Raw genomic sequence first — 15,412 nt, 5'->3', positions numbered from 1 at the left:
AAATTAACAAGAAACCACAGTTCTGACATAGTAGACTGGAAAGCTCTCTGGAGGACACTGACCCTAAGCGATGGAAAGACCGCTCAATGTCAGCCTACCACTAACCTGTGGTTTTCATGTCTCAATTAAGTATTGCACAACAACTTGAAATCATTTGAGCTTTTTTTTTTTTTTCACAATAAATGTTCTCAAGAGAACGCAACCACCTCACCCCCCCCCCCCCTCCCACCCCTGAAGTTCATCTCACTCCCCCAGATTAATGCTACGGCCTCAGGTGTTCACAGTTGGCCTCACACATTTCCCCAATCTTTCTTGAAAAGTAGGAAATTTCTATAACATTTTTCCCCTATTGTGAAAACCGGGCATGCCTAAATTTATAGCCTTCTTTTTTTTATTCGATTTTTACAAGATTTTTCCTTTTCTGCATCTGCCCGTTTTGAAGTTACCCCAGCTGACAAGTCGGCAAGCACTTTTTAGCATGTCTTCACAACAGAGAAGAGGAGAAAAAGGTGGAGGGGAAACGGGAGAAAAAAGAGCGAGAGAGAAACAACATTTCTTAGCTGTGACCTATGCTTGTATCGTTGAAATAGGAATCGACAACACTTCTCTTTAAAATTAGCACAATTTTTAAAATCTGTTCAAACAGTTCAAACTCTTGATGTACTCTAGAAACGCCACAGGCATAAAGGAACATAACAAAAGTTTTTTTTTTCAGTTTTTTTTTCTCATTTGTAGTCATTTATGTGTCATTTATTTATGAGGTCTGCATTGTTACCAAGTAGTGATATGGTTTTGCAGCTGTATGAGCTTCAACTTTGGGTTTTTTTTTATTTTCCTGTTCTCTTGTGCCCATTTGGTTTCGACTAGACCAGTATCAGCGCCGCGACTGATGCTCTTATCGTGCTATAAGAGGTAGAGTGAGACTTGTTTGCCACAGAGGAATTTGTAGCAAAATGCACATAGAGGAGGGAAGAAGGAAAAAAAAAATAGAGCTTCTCAAAGAATCATTGAGCGATAATGTTTGTGTACTTTTTTCCTTTTTTTTGTTTTTTTACACCCGGGTTTTGCCCTGATAATGATGAGCACACACGTTATTTGTATACTTTCAAATATACTAGTGTTAAAACAGCTTGGCTGTTTCTTCACAGCTTCTGAGGAGTCACGAGTACGGTGTCAGACACCTTTTTGGATTGTTCAACCCTTTAGAGTCAAGGATGCAGGTGTATCTTATTTAGACAAGAAGGGAGTGACGAGGAAGTACAGAGGGAGCAAACTGCCCGAAACTTTGTGGGCCTCCACTTGTTCCTTGAGGTCAGAATTTGTAACGCGCTGTAGCACCAAGGTGTTTGTCAGGGTAAGTGCTCTCTTACGGCGAATGAGAGGTTTGTTTCATTTACATTGAAGGTTCACAACAACACTGCTACTAATTATCTAGCCCCCCAAAATTACATACTCTGATATAAATAAATATAAAACAGCTGTAAATGGCATCGGTGTGAAAGCCCAGTCTCACATTCACCTCTTTAAAAATAAGGAACTTAACTGCTTAAAGCTGAATGGGCACTTAATCTGACATTTGTGTAATGAGAAAATGTTCAAACAAGATCAAAAAAGCATCCCATAAATTTCTTCCAAAACAATGGTTACAGAAGTTATGAGTGTTCATGTCACATTAGTCATTATTGCTTAAAATGTAACACTGTTGCGAAACGTTCATTGAGTTTAAGTCACACCTTCTCATTTCACAATGCGAGATGAATGCCATCGGTCTCCAGAAGGGATTAAAAACAAATGAATTCATGACACTGAAACCGGTTTTGTTATGTGTATGTGTGAACAAAACCTGCAATAGATAAATAACCAAATGCTTGTGTGAACAAACCTCATTTGAAAATTGTTTAAATCAGGATTTTGGTCCTTGGTGTCAGTCTTTGGCTGTTTTTGTGTATCTCTTGTGTTAATACTGTGTGTTACCTGGCGCCTTGCAGTGTTAAAGCTGTCAATCGGAGTCTACACCTCTGCATTTGGAAAGTTAGTTTGTTAGAATAATTTTTTTTTCTACATTTTTTTTTTACATTTTTTTGGTCATTTTTTAGTTTTTCTAAAAAATAACAAATATTTAACAAACGATCAATAATGTGCATGCACTGTCTGTAATTGTCCAAAAACATTATGGTTGCTTTTGTCAGCAAGTCGAGAAGAAGAAAAGAAATTTGGTGATTTGACATTTTCCTACTGTCCCCGTCCCCATAAATGTAAAAACAGATAATGCTATCACTACATACAAAATGTTTGATGAATTATGGCTCTATAAAGACAACACAAGTATGCAGAAAAGAAGCATGCCGAAATAACCTCTGTGACAGTGCAAATACATTTATGCCCCTTGTATAAAACATTTAGGTTTAGCATTCCGCGCAACATGCTAGTTCTCAGAAAAGATCTGGGTCGGACTCAATAGCAGCTCTGAGATATAGCCTGTGTCTTTTCTTGAGGACAAAGGGAAGTAAAACTTATAGAACTACGAGAGATCTACCACTTACACACAGAATAGAAAAGCAGCTTGGGGAAAAAAAAAAGATAACACTTTTTTTTTTTTTTTTTTACCTCTTTTTGCACCAGCTAGAGAAAGAGAATTATGACGGACGTAGCGTTGTGACTGGTTGAAGTACTATGCATTGTCACAATTGTCCAACACATATACAATAAATAACCATTGATGACACCACAGGACAGAAGTCTTAAACACCATGACATCTACAGAAAAAGAATAGGGTGAAAATGTTTTTCAGAGTTGAGACAGGAGGGGAGCGTCCGGGGTGAGTCTACAATTTGTGTAGACCCTGTATTTATGGCTGCTGTCGAGGTGATCTGACAGTCTAACCGGTGATGATGACTTCACTTCCTGTTTGAGAGCTCCTGTGACCCACCGAGCATGCACGTGTATATTGTAGTCAGTACATCCTCCATATGTGCAGTGGGCAAAGTTTTGTATCTTGTCCAAGAATTCTGCCTTTTATATCCTTCAGGGAGACGGATTTGTATTTCCCAGCCCACTGACCTGGATATTATTACAAGTGAGAGGGAAATAGCATTGGTTGAACAGCTGGCTGTGTTTGCAATCTGCTGCACATCTGCCCATTTCATAGAGGTCTGTGGACCAGAGCTTCAGTCCATCCCTCTCCAGGCAGCAAACGTGTTTATCTATCTATCCATCTGTGCGTCTTTCAGGGTATTTAAACCTAATTTCTTTCTTTAGAAAGTATGTAGATGACTTCCATCATTCTGCTAGTTATGTTTCCTTGGTACGCTGTTTGGTAAAATGTCATCTTGAGGTTGAGTAGTCTCATGTCCCAGGTACAGGAAGGAAATAAGTGTTATTCAGTGATGGGAAATAAAAAACATTTAATAAAGGGGAAGTCAGATAAACTTGTCTCTGCCCAGTCTCTTAATATTTACAAGAGAAAATAACATGAGCAACAATGACAGCAACATTAACAGCAACAGGCACAATGACAAACGGACAACAAGAATAGCAAGGGCCACAATAAAAGGATGTCAAATTTTAAATTCATTCATTCAAAACAAAGAATATCTTTGTGTTTCTTTAAAGTCATGGCAAGTCAATATGACCTGATTATGGACCTCCTCCTCCTATGACTACACTGCAAGATAGACACAAGCATTGCCATCTCTTTCTGTTAGCGGAGCATCTTTGCAAGGCAATGTAGACAGTCATGCTGTTTGTTGGGCTGAGGGCTGGCTGTTAGGCCCCGTAGGCCTTTCCCTCCACGTCTGTGTGAGTCTCTTAGCGCGGTGTGCCATCCAGGGCGGAGGAGGATGGGGTGCTGGGGGTGGATGAGCGCGGGGTAGCAGCAGGCGGGGTAGCAGCCGGGCTCCCAGTGCCGCTGCTAGGGGTGCAGGCAGAGGAGCTGATGGGAGCAGGGGTCTCTGACCCTGTTACGCCTCCCTGCTGCTGGCTGGTCTGCTGCTGCTGGCCCTGGAGAGTCTGACCACAGACGTGGTGGTGCTTCTCCCAGTCCTTATGCTGGCAGAAGGAGCCACAGTAGCGCGCTGTGTTGCAGCCGCTGCATGTCTCACTGGCCTTGCGGCCACAGTTCCAGCAGCTCTGACGGACAAATAAAAACAAATTTAACTTACACACACACAAACAAACAAACAAACAAAAAAGAAGGAAAATTGGCAATCAGACATCTGACCAATTCAACTGACAAACCTCGAATAACTCTAATTGGGGCAGCTTGTTTATTTTTTACCCATATGATGATCAAATGACAGTTGTCATGATGCCTTTGAGAGATTACCAAGACACTTTTTGGTTTAAAGAGTCAGTGTGTGTGTATTTCTTACCTCGCTAGAGTCCTCCTGTTGGTTGATTATGGAGAGGGCGTCCTCAGCCGCCTGCCGCTTGGCCTCAGCTACCGTGCGCTCCATCTTGGCTCGCTCGCTGCTGATCATCTCATGAGCCTTGCGCTCAGCCTCTGACACGGCCTTTTGCAGCTCTAACATGGCCTGCCGCTTCACCTCGTTCACTGCCTCTTCTGGAAAGAGTGTGGAGACACAGGAAGTCAGGCCTCCCGTACCTGAAATGTAGTTCGCATTACATCATCCTGCCGTTGGGACTTGATGTGTTTAAAAAGTCACCAATGCGTTACTCTTTTTGAACATAAGCATTTTTTTACACAAACAACTAGAAATTTGATTTAAAAATATTTTATTACGATTTGATTTTATTATAATTGACTGGAGAGTGTTATTTTGTAGCTACATGAGAATAAAAGTTAGATTCCTTTAAATCCATTTAAAACCACAGTGTCATTTTACAATCGTGAACACAGCAGAAATTTTGTCTATAACTTTCTATAATAGAACATTAACACAATTCACATGAGTTTTTAATAAAATGATTAAGGAATCCATATTTTCATGACTGTGTATAACCACCTCTAATTAGTACATCATTATGACAGTAACTAGGACAGGTTGATAGGACAATACGTGATATTCCAATTCAATAAGTTGATTTTTTTGAAGTTTCTTTTAATTTGAAAAAATATCCATATACAACAAAATGAGCCAATTAATTCCAGGTAATTGCTCAGAAAATCTGCTATTGAGCTGGAGCAATGTGTTATTTTATACTTGTTTTGTGGAATGAATAACCTTGCTGTGTGGGTGTTAAGCGGTGGAATTCCAACTGAACGTCAAAGCAAAAGGAGGGCTTTTTTGTTTGCTCCCATCAAGCCTGTAACTTGACTAATTGCATATGCAAATCAGGCAATTTATATTTAAATTATGCATTTCCATTGTGATCCCAGAGGCCCATGCGGTGCGGGAAGTGGGAAACCGGTAGGACACCGTGCAAGGTGCTTGAATATTTATCACCAACTGTAAACATTTTGCCCATTTCAAACAGATGTATTCACCACTGCACTCCATTGTGTTAAAAATCCTATTTTGCAATCCTCCCTGGGTCACATTTAAATCAGTTTCTCCTCAGCGAGAGTATATGCAACTGAAGTGAAAAGGATAGCAGGAATACTGAGAAGAATGCAGAGAGAATAAAAAGTAGCAGGCACCATTTTAGCCTACAGACAAAAGATAAATACAGCTGTATGCCCGACAAATAGGCCTCACTTTACTTCATTTCCTTTGTACAAATTACACTTGTATTACAAATGTTAAATCTGTTTTCAATGCCAGACAGAATGTGTACTTTTCTTAAGACAGAAGCACTTTCTCTCCATTGTGATTGAGCTACATATTTAAACCCGGGTGGTTTTGTCTTTAACCTAGTGTGCTGCCTGAAGTCATGGAAATTACCCTGGTGTTGTGTGATATACGCCTCGTGCATGGAATTGTGATTACACACCAAATGCCGTAGATGGAAGATCGATCAAAGCTGGTGAGGAGAGGAGAGTACTGGAGAGCAGGCAGAGTCCCAATGGTGATACTCAATTCAATTTAAATGCATATTACTTGTTCTGAGTATCTCACACATCATGCTTGGTCAAGCAAGGGGACAATTTCTTTTCTCCAAGGGGTTTAAAAAGTAGATATACTGTATCACTCATGGTGAATACAAAGTGAATTCCTCAAGCATCAAACCCTCAGCACAAAATTCTTTCAGTTTCTCAGGATAGCGACATGATGCACCTAGGCCATATCCTCTATGTTAACATGATTATGTGTGATTGAGTCCATTTTACACGTTTCTGCCCTCTGGTAACCTGCGACATTTACATCATAGACAACATCATTGTCTTGATCTTCACCCCTTAAACCTTTTCAGAGAAACATGTGTGTAACAGCTTCTACGACAACATTCTGAATTATATCATGCAAAACTGCGTTCTGCACTCATGTTGTCAGTGTACGCTACAAAATTAATAGCAATTAATGAAAGAAACAAATTTGTTTCTATACTTGATAATCAATTCCTGTGTTAAATTACTACAATGTCTATCAGTGATATAGTGTTATATGTGATAACAAAAAAAGCTACTGCTACTGCACTTCAACCAGCAGAACAACATCTCCAGCTGTAAAAGCGACTTGCGTCCATTTTTCACTGGGGTAATAAAATCAATTTATGACTTGACATCATATTTGCAGCATGCAGAGTGGTGAAACACTTATACTTTCACTTCCTATCAAATATAAATGATTTTAGAAGAGTGGCACATTCATTCAAGTTTACAAAGTGAGGAGCTTGCAAAGAGCAGACGGTAGGATGGGGTTTAAAGGGGCGCCTCTCATCTACTTCCAGCCCTGAGTCATCTGGGTGAAAAAGATGGCCTTGATTTCTACAAAGCAAAATGCCTTAAAACTACAGAGATATAGAGAAAGAAAAGAGAAAGAAAGTGTGTGTATGAGTGTGTGTGATGGTGATAGCAGGCATGAAAGTGCTGCTCACCAGCTTTCTTCCAGATTTCTTCAGGGACGTAGCCAGAAACTGGCCGGTGCAGCAGCTCCCTGTGAATTTCTGGGGGCACACAAACACACAGCAATGGCAATCAGAGATCAGCTAGTGTTTTGCATGGTATCATTTTATATATTGCTGTAGAAGCTACTTCTTTTACAACACAGAAGTGGAAGCCATTTCTCTGAAACGGTTTGAGGGATAAAGTTTTGACCCTGAGGTAAAAGTCTGGAACAAGGTTGTAACCTGCCTCGTAAACATACAGATCCTATTAATATGTCCCATATGTACTGTATATGTGACTGCCTACCTGATGTTGTGTTCTCTTGTGCTGCGGGGCTCTGCTGCCTCGATTGCCCACTAGCGGTGCCTTTCTTCAGCTCTTCAGCGTCACTGTATCGTCTGATCCAGTAGTTGAGCTCCTCGCGGTCGGCTTCCTGGCACCGCCGCAGCACTGTGAGCGAGCGTCTCGTTTTCTCCACCATGTCCATGATACAGTTCAGCAGCTGGAAGTGACAGGGAGCGGATATGGCGCTGAGTTTACACATAGAAATGATGGATTGATTGAAACTCAGCAATGATAGTGTAGTTTCAAAATTAAAGTGGACATCTGTCATGTTCTTTTAGTTGCATCATTATCTGTATGCTGGTGCAATGTGGTTGTAAAAACAACAGGAGTATATTTTGGAGACACATTCTCACTGCTGAAACGTTAATCAACTTTGTCAGGTCACATCTTACACTTACTTCATCAATTCAAGTCAGTATTATATTTGCATTCTCATTATGTCTCATACCAACATTGCAATGAAGATAAACATGTACACAACAATTTATCACTATTTCCACTGTATGGTTGGAATTTTACAGGCAAACATATTCACTTGGAAGCACACATACGCGCCTCCACCAAGACTATTAGTCTTGATATGTATGTAATGTTAAACCTTCCTTTTGATTCACTGAACATTAAAGCAGCTCTCAGAACACAATGGCTTTTCTCTAAAAGGTAATTCAAGTGCAGTAATATAATGGCAGGTGCTATTCTATATTTTTAAAATTGCTTAGAGAATCTTTGTTACTTGCAGAGACAGAATTATTAAGGTATAGTAATAAAAATGTTATTACTTTTCTTACATGGTCAAGGTGCTTCCACTCCTCGGCCCACTCTCTGTCTGTCAGCCTGTGGTCAATCACCTCCTCCTGCCTGGTCCCTGCATGCATCCCTGTAAGACAGAAGAAAATATAGACAGATAAACTAATTGCAAGTCGGGATTATACAGAGGATCAGTGCAGAATTACTCTACCTTTCACTTGCTCTCCATTTCATCTATACTTCATTTGGTCCCTGATTAGCGTGCTCTCTCCATCTATTTCTTACTCCCTACCTCTTACTTCCTTTCTCCCTTTTCTTTGCCATCTCCATATCTCTCTCCCACCCTGAGGGCAGGACTCAAACGACTGAGCTTCTAGTCCAATAAACATCCATCACAAGGCGAGACATGGTAAATGTCTCTCCTATATTTAGAACAGTGACAAAGTCGTCATTACAGCTTCATCAAGGCTTGATCTACACAGAAACTGTCTCTAATACAATGGTGCTGTGCCGTAATGTCTTTTTTTAAACACTTGCATCTCACTGTGCAGTGTTTCAGTCAGCCATCAGGTTGTTTGAGTTAGTTTGTTGTCTGAGCTTGTGTCTGTTAAATAGGCTGATGTAGACATGGATTATCATTATGATTTAAATTATGGATCTCTGCGTATAGAGAAGTGATGTAAAATGTACAGTTCATTGTTTCCCTTGGTACTACTACCACTGAGGAATGACTGACACTATGCAAAGATTAGGTTTTGTCTCATAAACCAAATGAACATACTCACAAAAACACAAACCCTCTCTATCCTCCCCCTTGTCCTCACCAATGGGTCTGGCACGCTCCCGGATCTCCCGATGATTGGAGGTGGGGTGTCGGTAAGTGTCTCTGTAGTGGTGGGCAATGGCCATGTCATCCAACCTGTAGTGCTGCGGAGGGAGTGGGCCTGGGTGAGGCAGGCCATTGGGTTGGTAAGAGAGCCCATTGGAGGGGCTGAAGCGCTGGGCAGGGCTTATGGTGCACGGCCGCTTGCTGGGGTGAACATCTGGGTGCAGTGTACCGTCTCGCTCAAAGCCATTCTCTTTGGTCCTGCATGCAGACAAATAATTTAGTATTTCACTATCACTGCTTGAACCACCATATGTTGGTAGGTTTTTCCTCCTAGTGCACTATTTTGTAACAGTGACAGCCGGGCAAGTAACACAACACCTCTTGTGGCTTAATGGATCAGGAGACAAGAAAATGGAAATTAAAAGAGGACAGTGGAGTAAATCAGTGTGATGCTGATAATCACACCTATTTAGCAGAAATTGATAAATCAAACCTTTTTTATTACAGTTATTATATTCAAGAGGTAAACTTGAAACATATCATTACAGCAACTGTTCATCCCCTTTGTGCTGTAGTAAACACGCACACACAACCGAAGCTTGAACGCCTGCGCTCACACAAGTAGTTTCCAGGGGATCAGGTGGATTTTTGTTAGCCTGCTTCTGAAGATTAATGTGGCCAGGTGTGTTTGTGTGCGTGTGTGTGTGTGTGTGTGCATGCTTGCACATGTGTGTCTGTGTGAGTTCTCAGTTTTGTCAGTTCACAGTTAAATCTTGCCAACCCCCCCCAACCCCCATCTGCAATCCTCCAGTTTCCTCTCTCTCCCTCTCCTCTTCCTCCTCATCTCTCTCTCCGATGAACAGATTGAACTTCTTAATGAGCTGTTTTTATGGGCTCCTAATGCTCATCCACAGCTCTCCATATGCTCTTTCCCTCCATCCGTCCGTCTCTCCCTGCCTCCCTCGACTCATCCATCCATTCTTCTCTTCCCCCGAACACACACTTACTTTATCTCCACCACCTTCCTGCTGCAACAATGTTTATATCTACAGTCACTAGAGTACACACATGCACACATGTTCACAGTCACCTATACAATGCGCTGATGTGTGCGCACATAATTACTGGCTCTAGATAAATAAATAGGTAATTGACATGCGCATGCTAATGCCCTGACATTTTCTTACTTTATTTTGTTCACATAGATAGGAGAAGCTATTTACTGAATAGCAAACTTATGTTTCTATCAGTAAAAACATAAACCTATAGTCTACCTGTACAGAAATTGCTTTCACATAACATTTGAACTATTTTATATTAAAAACCTTTGTAAAATTCAAGTGAAACAGATAATAAATAATGAATTATTGAGTGAGAACAATAACTATTTAAAAAAACATTCAATTCTGTTGACTGTGGTGTATTAAAGTTTGTGTGTGCCACTGTCGAAAACAAAATATGCTGAAAATCCACAAAATTTACCGTGCAAGCCATTACAGTACAGGTACTTGTAATTTTGCACTCCCAGCTACTTTTCTTCTCATATGCATATGGCGCTGTGATATTCCTGGTCTGTTTTCTGCAGACCATGGAATTAATCAGGATGCATTGATAGTGCATTGTTGTCAGTAATTAAAGATTCCCACTCAAATTCCAATATTCAGACACAGGGCTCCAATAAGCGGGAAATGCAGAGCAGAGGTAAGCAGAAAGCAGAGGTGCTTAGCCAGCCATATTGGTGCTGGGGCCTCATCTGTATGTGTTATCAGCCCATCTCCCTAGGCACGCACACACACACACACACACACACACACACACACACACACACACACACACACACACACACACACACAGAGAAAGGCACATACATGAGCCATTCTAATGTTTTCACACCAGACAGAGAATCATGCAGACACGCACACACACACACACACACACACAGTCACACAGTCACACAAACAGAACAAATTTTCTCACTGAATACAGATGCCTACTTACTTTTTCGCCCTCTCTCCATATATTCTCTCTGTCTCTCACATTTACACACACACACCTTTTCCCCTAAGCTCACTCCCCTATGCACCAGACGGCCTGCAAATATGCAGGTATTACAGAAAAAGTCTGCCTATCTGACTGTTGGGGGAAAAGAGAGGTGAGAATTATTAATATCACGTTCGGCATTTTTGTCCCTCAGCAAATATAAAAAGTACATTCTCATCTCCCTTGCCTGTATTAAAAATTTTTGACTCTCAGGAATTACTCTTTATTTTAAAAGACCATGAACACATTGTACTCAGCACAGGCTCAAAATCACAACAAAGCACAAACATAAAATTGCTCACAAACTTCTTTCCAAGAAGTTAGTGCATTTATTAAAAGCTTGTTTTTATTGTGATTAATAAAATCATTTTTTGGTGGAATATCATGAAAATCGTGACATAGTTTCTGATAATATGGTTTAGTCATACTGCAGTTCCACCATATAAAATACACTTTACAAGGATGAGAATTGGCTCCAGTCTTAAACATACTCACACACTTGTTGTCAGCGTTGCTTGTTTGTGTTTTTGCTGTTGTGGGGAGGACTGCTAGGAAAGGGACTATAGGTTTTTACAGTGCTGCTTGTTCTTGGACGGCACGTCTCAGTGCTTGTCCATTAGAGCAAAGAACATTGAGTCATTATTGAAGTCCCTGACAACAAATGGATGTAATGATTTGGCTCTGGGTGGGGGGTTGAACTGATGCAAAGAGAGCGTTACACACTCTGTACTTGCAAACCCAATCAAGCATGGAACTAAATGATAGCTTAGGTATCAAAAACATACACAGTAGAAGTATTCCTACATATCCACAGTTTTCATTAAGGCACAGCTGTCTTCCTTCGTTTTTCTGTCCTTGAGATGTGTGCATGTCTGGGTGTATCCAGGTCTATTTTCCCCATCTCTTCTTCTCCTCAGTTCCGGCCCATTAAGAGCAGAAGCCCGGAGCTGAAATGTCCAGTGGAGCACGTCATGAGGCCCGGTGGCGCACTACAGACACTTCCCATACATACATTAACACATCACGTTATTGCCTCGTATTGCCTCACCTTGCGTCTGTTGAGTAATGTATGGGCTCATGGGAATGCAGGCACACTCAAAGGGATTTATGCATGAGATCAAATAACAGAGGAGTAAAAGAAGCCTCAGCTGCTTTTATGTTCAGAGATGGTAAATTCATAACCTCTACGTTTTGATCCCTGTCGTTGTTCAGGTGTTCTAAACCACTGCAGCTCATCCAATACTAAAATCCCACAGTCATTTTCGGACTTTCTCTTTTTACTCACCTATCCGGCGTCCTTCTTTTGCCATTCTCGTTGACGTCCAGCAGGAGTTCAGAAGAGTCTACTGGGGAGGTGGTGCTAGTGTCCAGGAGCAGCTGCTCATGCTGGGCCAGGTACTGAGCTGGGTTCTGCTTGGCCAGCCTGGCACAGTGTAGCAGCTCTCTCTGGAGAAGCGGCAGGTTGGCCTATGGATGGGAACAACACTGAATTATTACAGGAAAATCACACTGCAACACTGACAACTATTTAATGTATGCAGGGAAGAGAAACAGCAAATCAAATAATATGTTCAGTCGCTCACTTCTCTCTGAAGAGTTGTATAAATTACAATGACTTAAATAAGTATATCTTGTAGTGAAAACATGGAAATGAAACTTATTCATGAAACTTCAGAATTACAATGTAAATTCAACTGTGTCTGCAATGAACCAGTGATAATTAAAATCAACTTAGGCAACTTAACAGGAAATATGCAGTTGGAATATACACGTTGCATATGTACGGCCTTGAGCAAAATATAACTGGTTATTGATATTTTACAAAGACAGAGCAAACAAACCAATACATCTCGATAGTTTTCAAGAAATATACAGTATTTCCTAACACATAAAACTTTAATGTCCTTCAGAAAATGCAGACAGCTCACACTCTCACACAAAATATTAAATAAAACATTAATGTAAGTGGTTTTACTTCATAAATATCAATATGATTTATCATGAGATCCATTTCTCCAATCTCTGAATACTCATTACCACTGAACCACCACCACTTCCAGTGACCCTGAGTCCATTAACACTTTCTCCATGCTATGTATAAATATACATTTTTCTGAGAAACAGCAGCTAATTCAATCTCTTTGACATAATACGGGGCCTGCCTTCTTGTGCCGAGCTACAAGATCACGCAGGTATGTGAGCATCAACTTCAAAGGCATCTGATGGGGTGCATTTTGAAGCAAGAAGATGAAAGTGTTGCATCAGGCAGGTTCAGAATGAGAGAAGTGGCTATTTTGGCGAGGTACATAAGAAGAGCCTTTGGAGGGACCATCTTTGTAAGATTTTGGTCTGTTAATCTTTGTTTTGTTCTTAATAACATAATCTGTCTGAGTAACGCTTTGTTTTTTTCTTTTATGTTTTCCCATTTTATAACTTCCATTCAAGTCGATCCAGTCAATCTTGTCTTAGCCAGCTGCATACAGAAATCATATTCACAAACAAACTTTGCTAGTGTTTATGTTTCATAATCATACACGAGATCCCTCTATAGTAATTGGCTGTATTAAAAGAAATGCCAAGTGCTGGTCTCTGCTTTACCTGCCTGAGTTAATGGCCCGTTAATAGTTTATGATTGTAATTACCCTCTGAAGAAAGATTGCTTTGACCCCAGTGAACTCATCTTTCATTAACTAGAGGTCATCCTAATTGCCAGAGAGGTGGGATGCATTAACAAAAAGACTGAGTCAAGAAACGCAGACCGCTGACGAGAGCGGCTCATTTTTCATGTGATAAAGTACGGCGATTTGCTTCTGCGTACTTCCAGTAACCAACATCTGCACTTGCATAAAAGCAAAAATTTCAAGTAGTGCTCAGCAGCCACGGCTCAAAATCTGCTCAGGATGATTTATTGTGAAAATACCGGATCTGTCATTTTGTCAAACGGTGCCAAAAAACTATTCAGAATCTGTCACGTTCACAGTGTGCTGCACTTCATCAACTTTCTGTTTCTGTGTAATTGGCTGTTGAAGAAGAATCTAGGTGACTTGTTTTTTTCATGTCTATCCTGTCCTATTTCAATTATTCCCTATCCCGACCCTCTCGCTTTAGCTAAACCTGCCTCACAGCACTCACCTCAGCACAACACCAGAAAAACAAAACACTTGACAGCTAAAACAAGAGCAAACTTTAACTTGAAAACAAAGAATCACTGTTACTTTGTGACCCTGTTGTCTCTTGTGGCAGGCGTCCCGCCAACACATTACGTCACTGGCGCTGTGTGGTTTATGATTGCATCCTTCCTGTAAAGCGTCCCAACCAATTTGTGGCTTAGTATTAAGAGAAGGGGAAAGGACTTGAATGGATTTGGGTGGGAGTGAGGAGGATGGCGGGGTCGGCTCGGTCTAACATTAGCTTAATGAAAAACTCTGGGCCCTGATGTGCCTTGTTGCAGCTGTGCTTCAACGCACCTATAAAAGCTCCCCCACACCTCCGACTGCTCTCCGCTACCATATGGTAGCTGACATTAAAGGCCCCGCAGTGGGAAGACACTAAAATTAGACTGGGGAGGGAGAAAGGCAGAAAAGGAGCAATGGAGGAAAAAAAGAGTTGCATCTTTGATTCCGCAGCCATCCCAGTGATACACTAACCATCTGGTGAGGATAGAAGGGAGGGTTAAGAAGAAAAAGGAGGATGATGGATAAAGAACAGTAGATAAACAGAGGCAGGGATGAGAAAAAGAAATGGACAAAGAACAAATAAGAAGGTGAACGGAAAGAGAAAAATAAGATGGATGAGTGGTAAAGAGAGTGATAACAGGTCCCAGTTTGTATTGTTAGAAGTTCTAGTGGGACTCATTTTTGCTGCCCAACTCCAGGCAGGACCTCAGTGAATAATATAAGCTTGTGAAAGTCAGGTCACACATGCACATATATGCAAATGCACGTGCACGTAGACAGAAGCAAATCAGATGACGCTGTGTGTGTGTGTGTGTGTCAGGAGGAAACAAGGGTAATAGAAAGGAGATGAGAAAAGTCAAGGGGAGCCTTTCTACAGTAGGAGTGTGTAACAGAAACAAATAAGCTCTGTGTAAATAGTAGACTCGTCTCTGCTCTCCATCTTTCAATACGGCGCTGACATTGATCTCAACTTCACCTAGACCTCATAACATGGTTTGAACTACAGTCTCATTTTTCATCTTTGACTACCAAAACAAATAACACCACCAGCACTAACAGTCTCACACTCACACAGCTTCGGCTTCTTAAATCCTGCAGACATCCAGAATATAGACCCATCTGACACAAAATGTCCATTAATGCATTATTCAATCGTAGCCGCAAACAGAAAGCTCTCTTCATCACCTCTCTTCTTTTATATCTCCCAGACTGGAATATAATATGTCGTAAACTGAAAACAAGGCATCTGATGACAAATGGGTTGGACCAAGGGCACGGCTGGATGCTTGAGAAAATGCCCCTTCCTCTAGTAATATACCATGCTAATG

General features: G+C 41.0%; 1 protein-coding gene across 8 annotated transcripts in view; it reads right to left on the bottom strand.

The window, feature by feature from the left end:
- Positions 1 to 237: 237 nt before the first annotated feature.
- runx1t1 (RUNX1 partner transcriptional co-repressor 1) overlaps positions 238 to 15,412 on the bottom strand; it is a 51,576-nt gene continuing 36,401 nt past the window's right edge. The window contains exons 5-11 of one of the 8 annotated variants that reach the window (XM_026349575.1): positions 12,194 to 12,375; positions 8,825 to 9,126; positions 8,072 to 8,169; positions 7,254 to 7,449; positions 6,938 to 7,006; positions 4,372 to 4,604; positions 238 to 4,129 (exon numbers count right to left, since the gene is read on the bottom strand). In XM_026349575.1, the coding sequence (XP_026205360.1) occupies positions 3,809 to 4,129; positions 4,372 to 4,604; positions 6,938 to 7,006; positions 7,254 to 7,449; positions 8,072 to 8,169; positions 8,825 to 9,126; positions 12,194 to 12,375 (1,401 nt within the window). In that variant the 3' untranslated portion in view covers positions 238 to 3,808. The remainder of the gene's footprint in view (positions 4,130 to 4,371; positions 4,605 to 6,937; positions 7,007 to 7,253; positions 7,450 to 8,071; positions 8,170 to 8,824; positions 9,127 to 12,193; positions 12,376 to 15,412) is intronic. The other 7 variants (XM_026349579.1, XM_026349576.1, XM_026349581.1 and 4 more) reach the window with 7 other exon arrangements.

The sequence above is a fragment of the Anabas testudineus genome, chromosome 11 (assembly GCF_900324465.2).
Source record: "Anabas testudineus chromosome 11, fAnaTes1.2, whole genome shotgun sequence".
NCBI lineage: Eukaryota > Metazoa > Chordata > Actinopteri > Anabantiformes > Anabantidae > Anabas > Anabas testudineus.
This window is presented reverse-complemented; position numbering and strand designations above follow the sequence as displayed.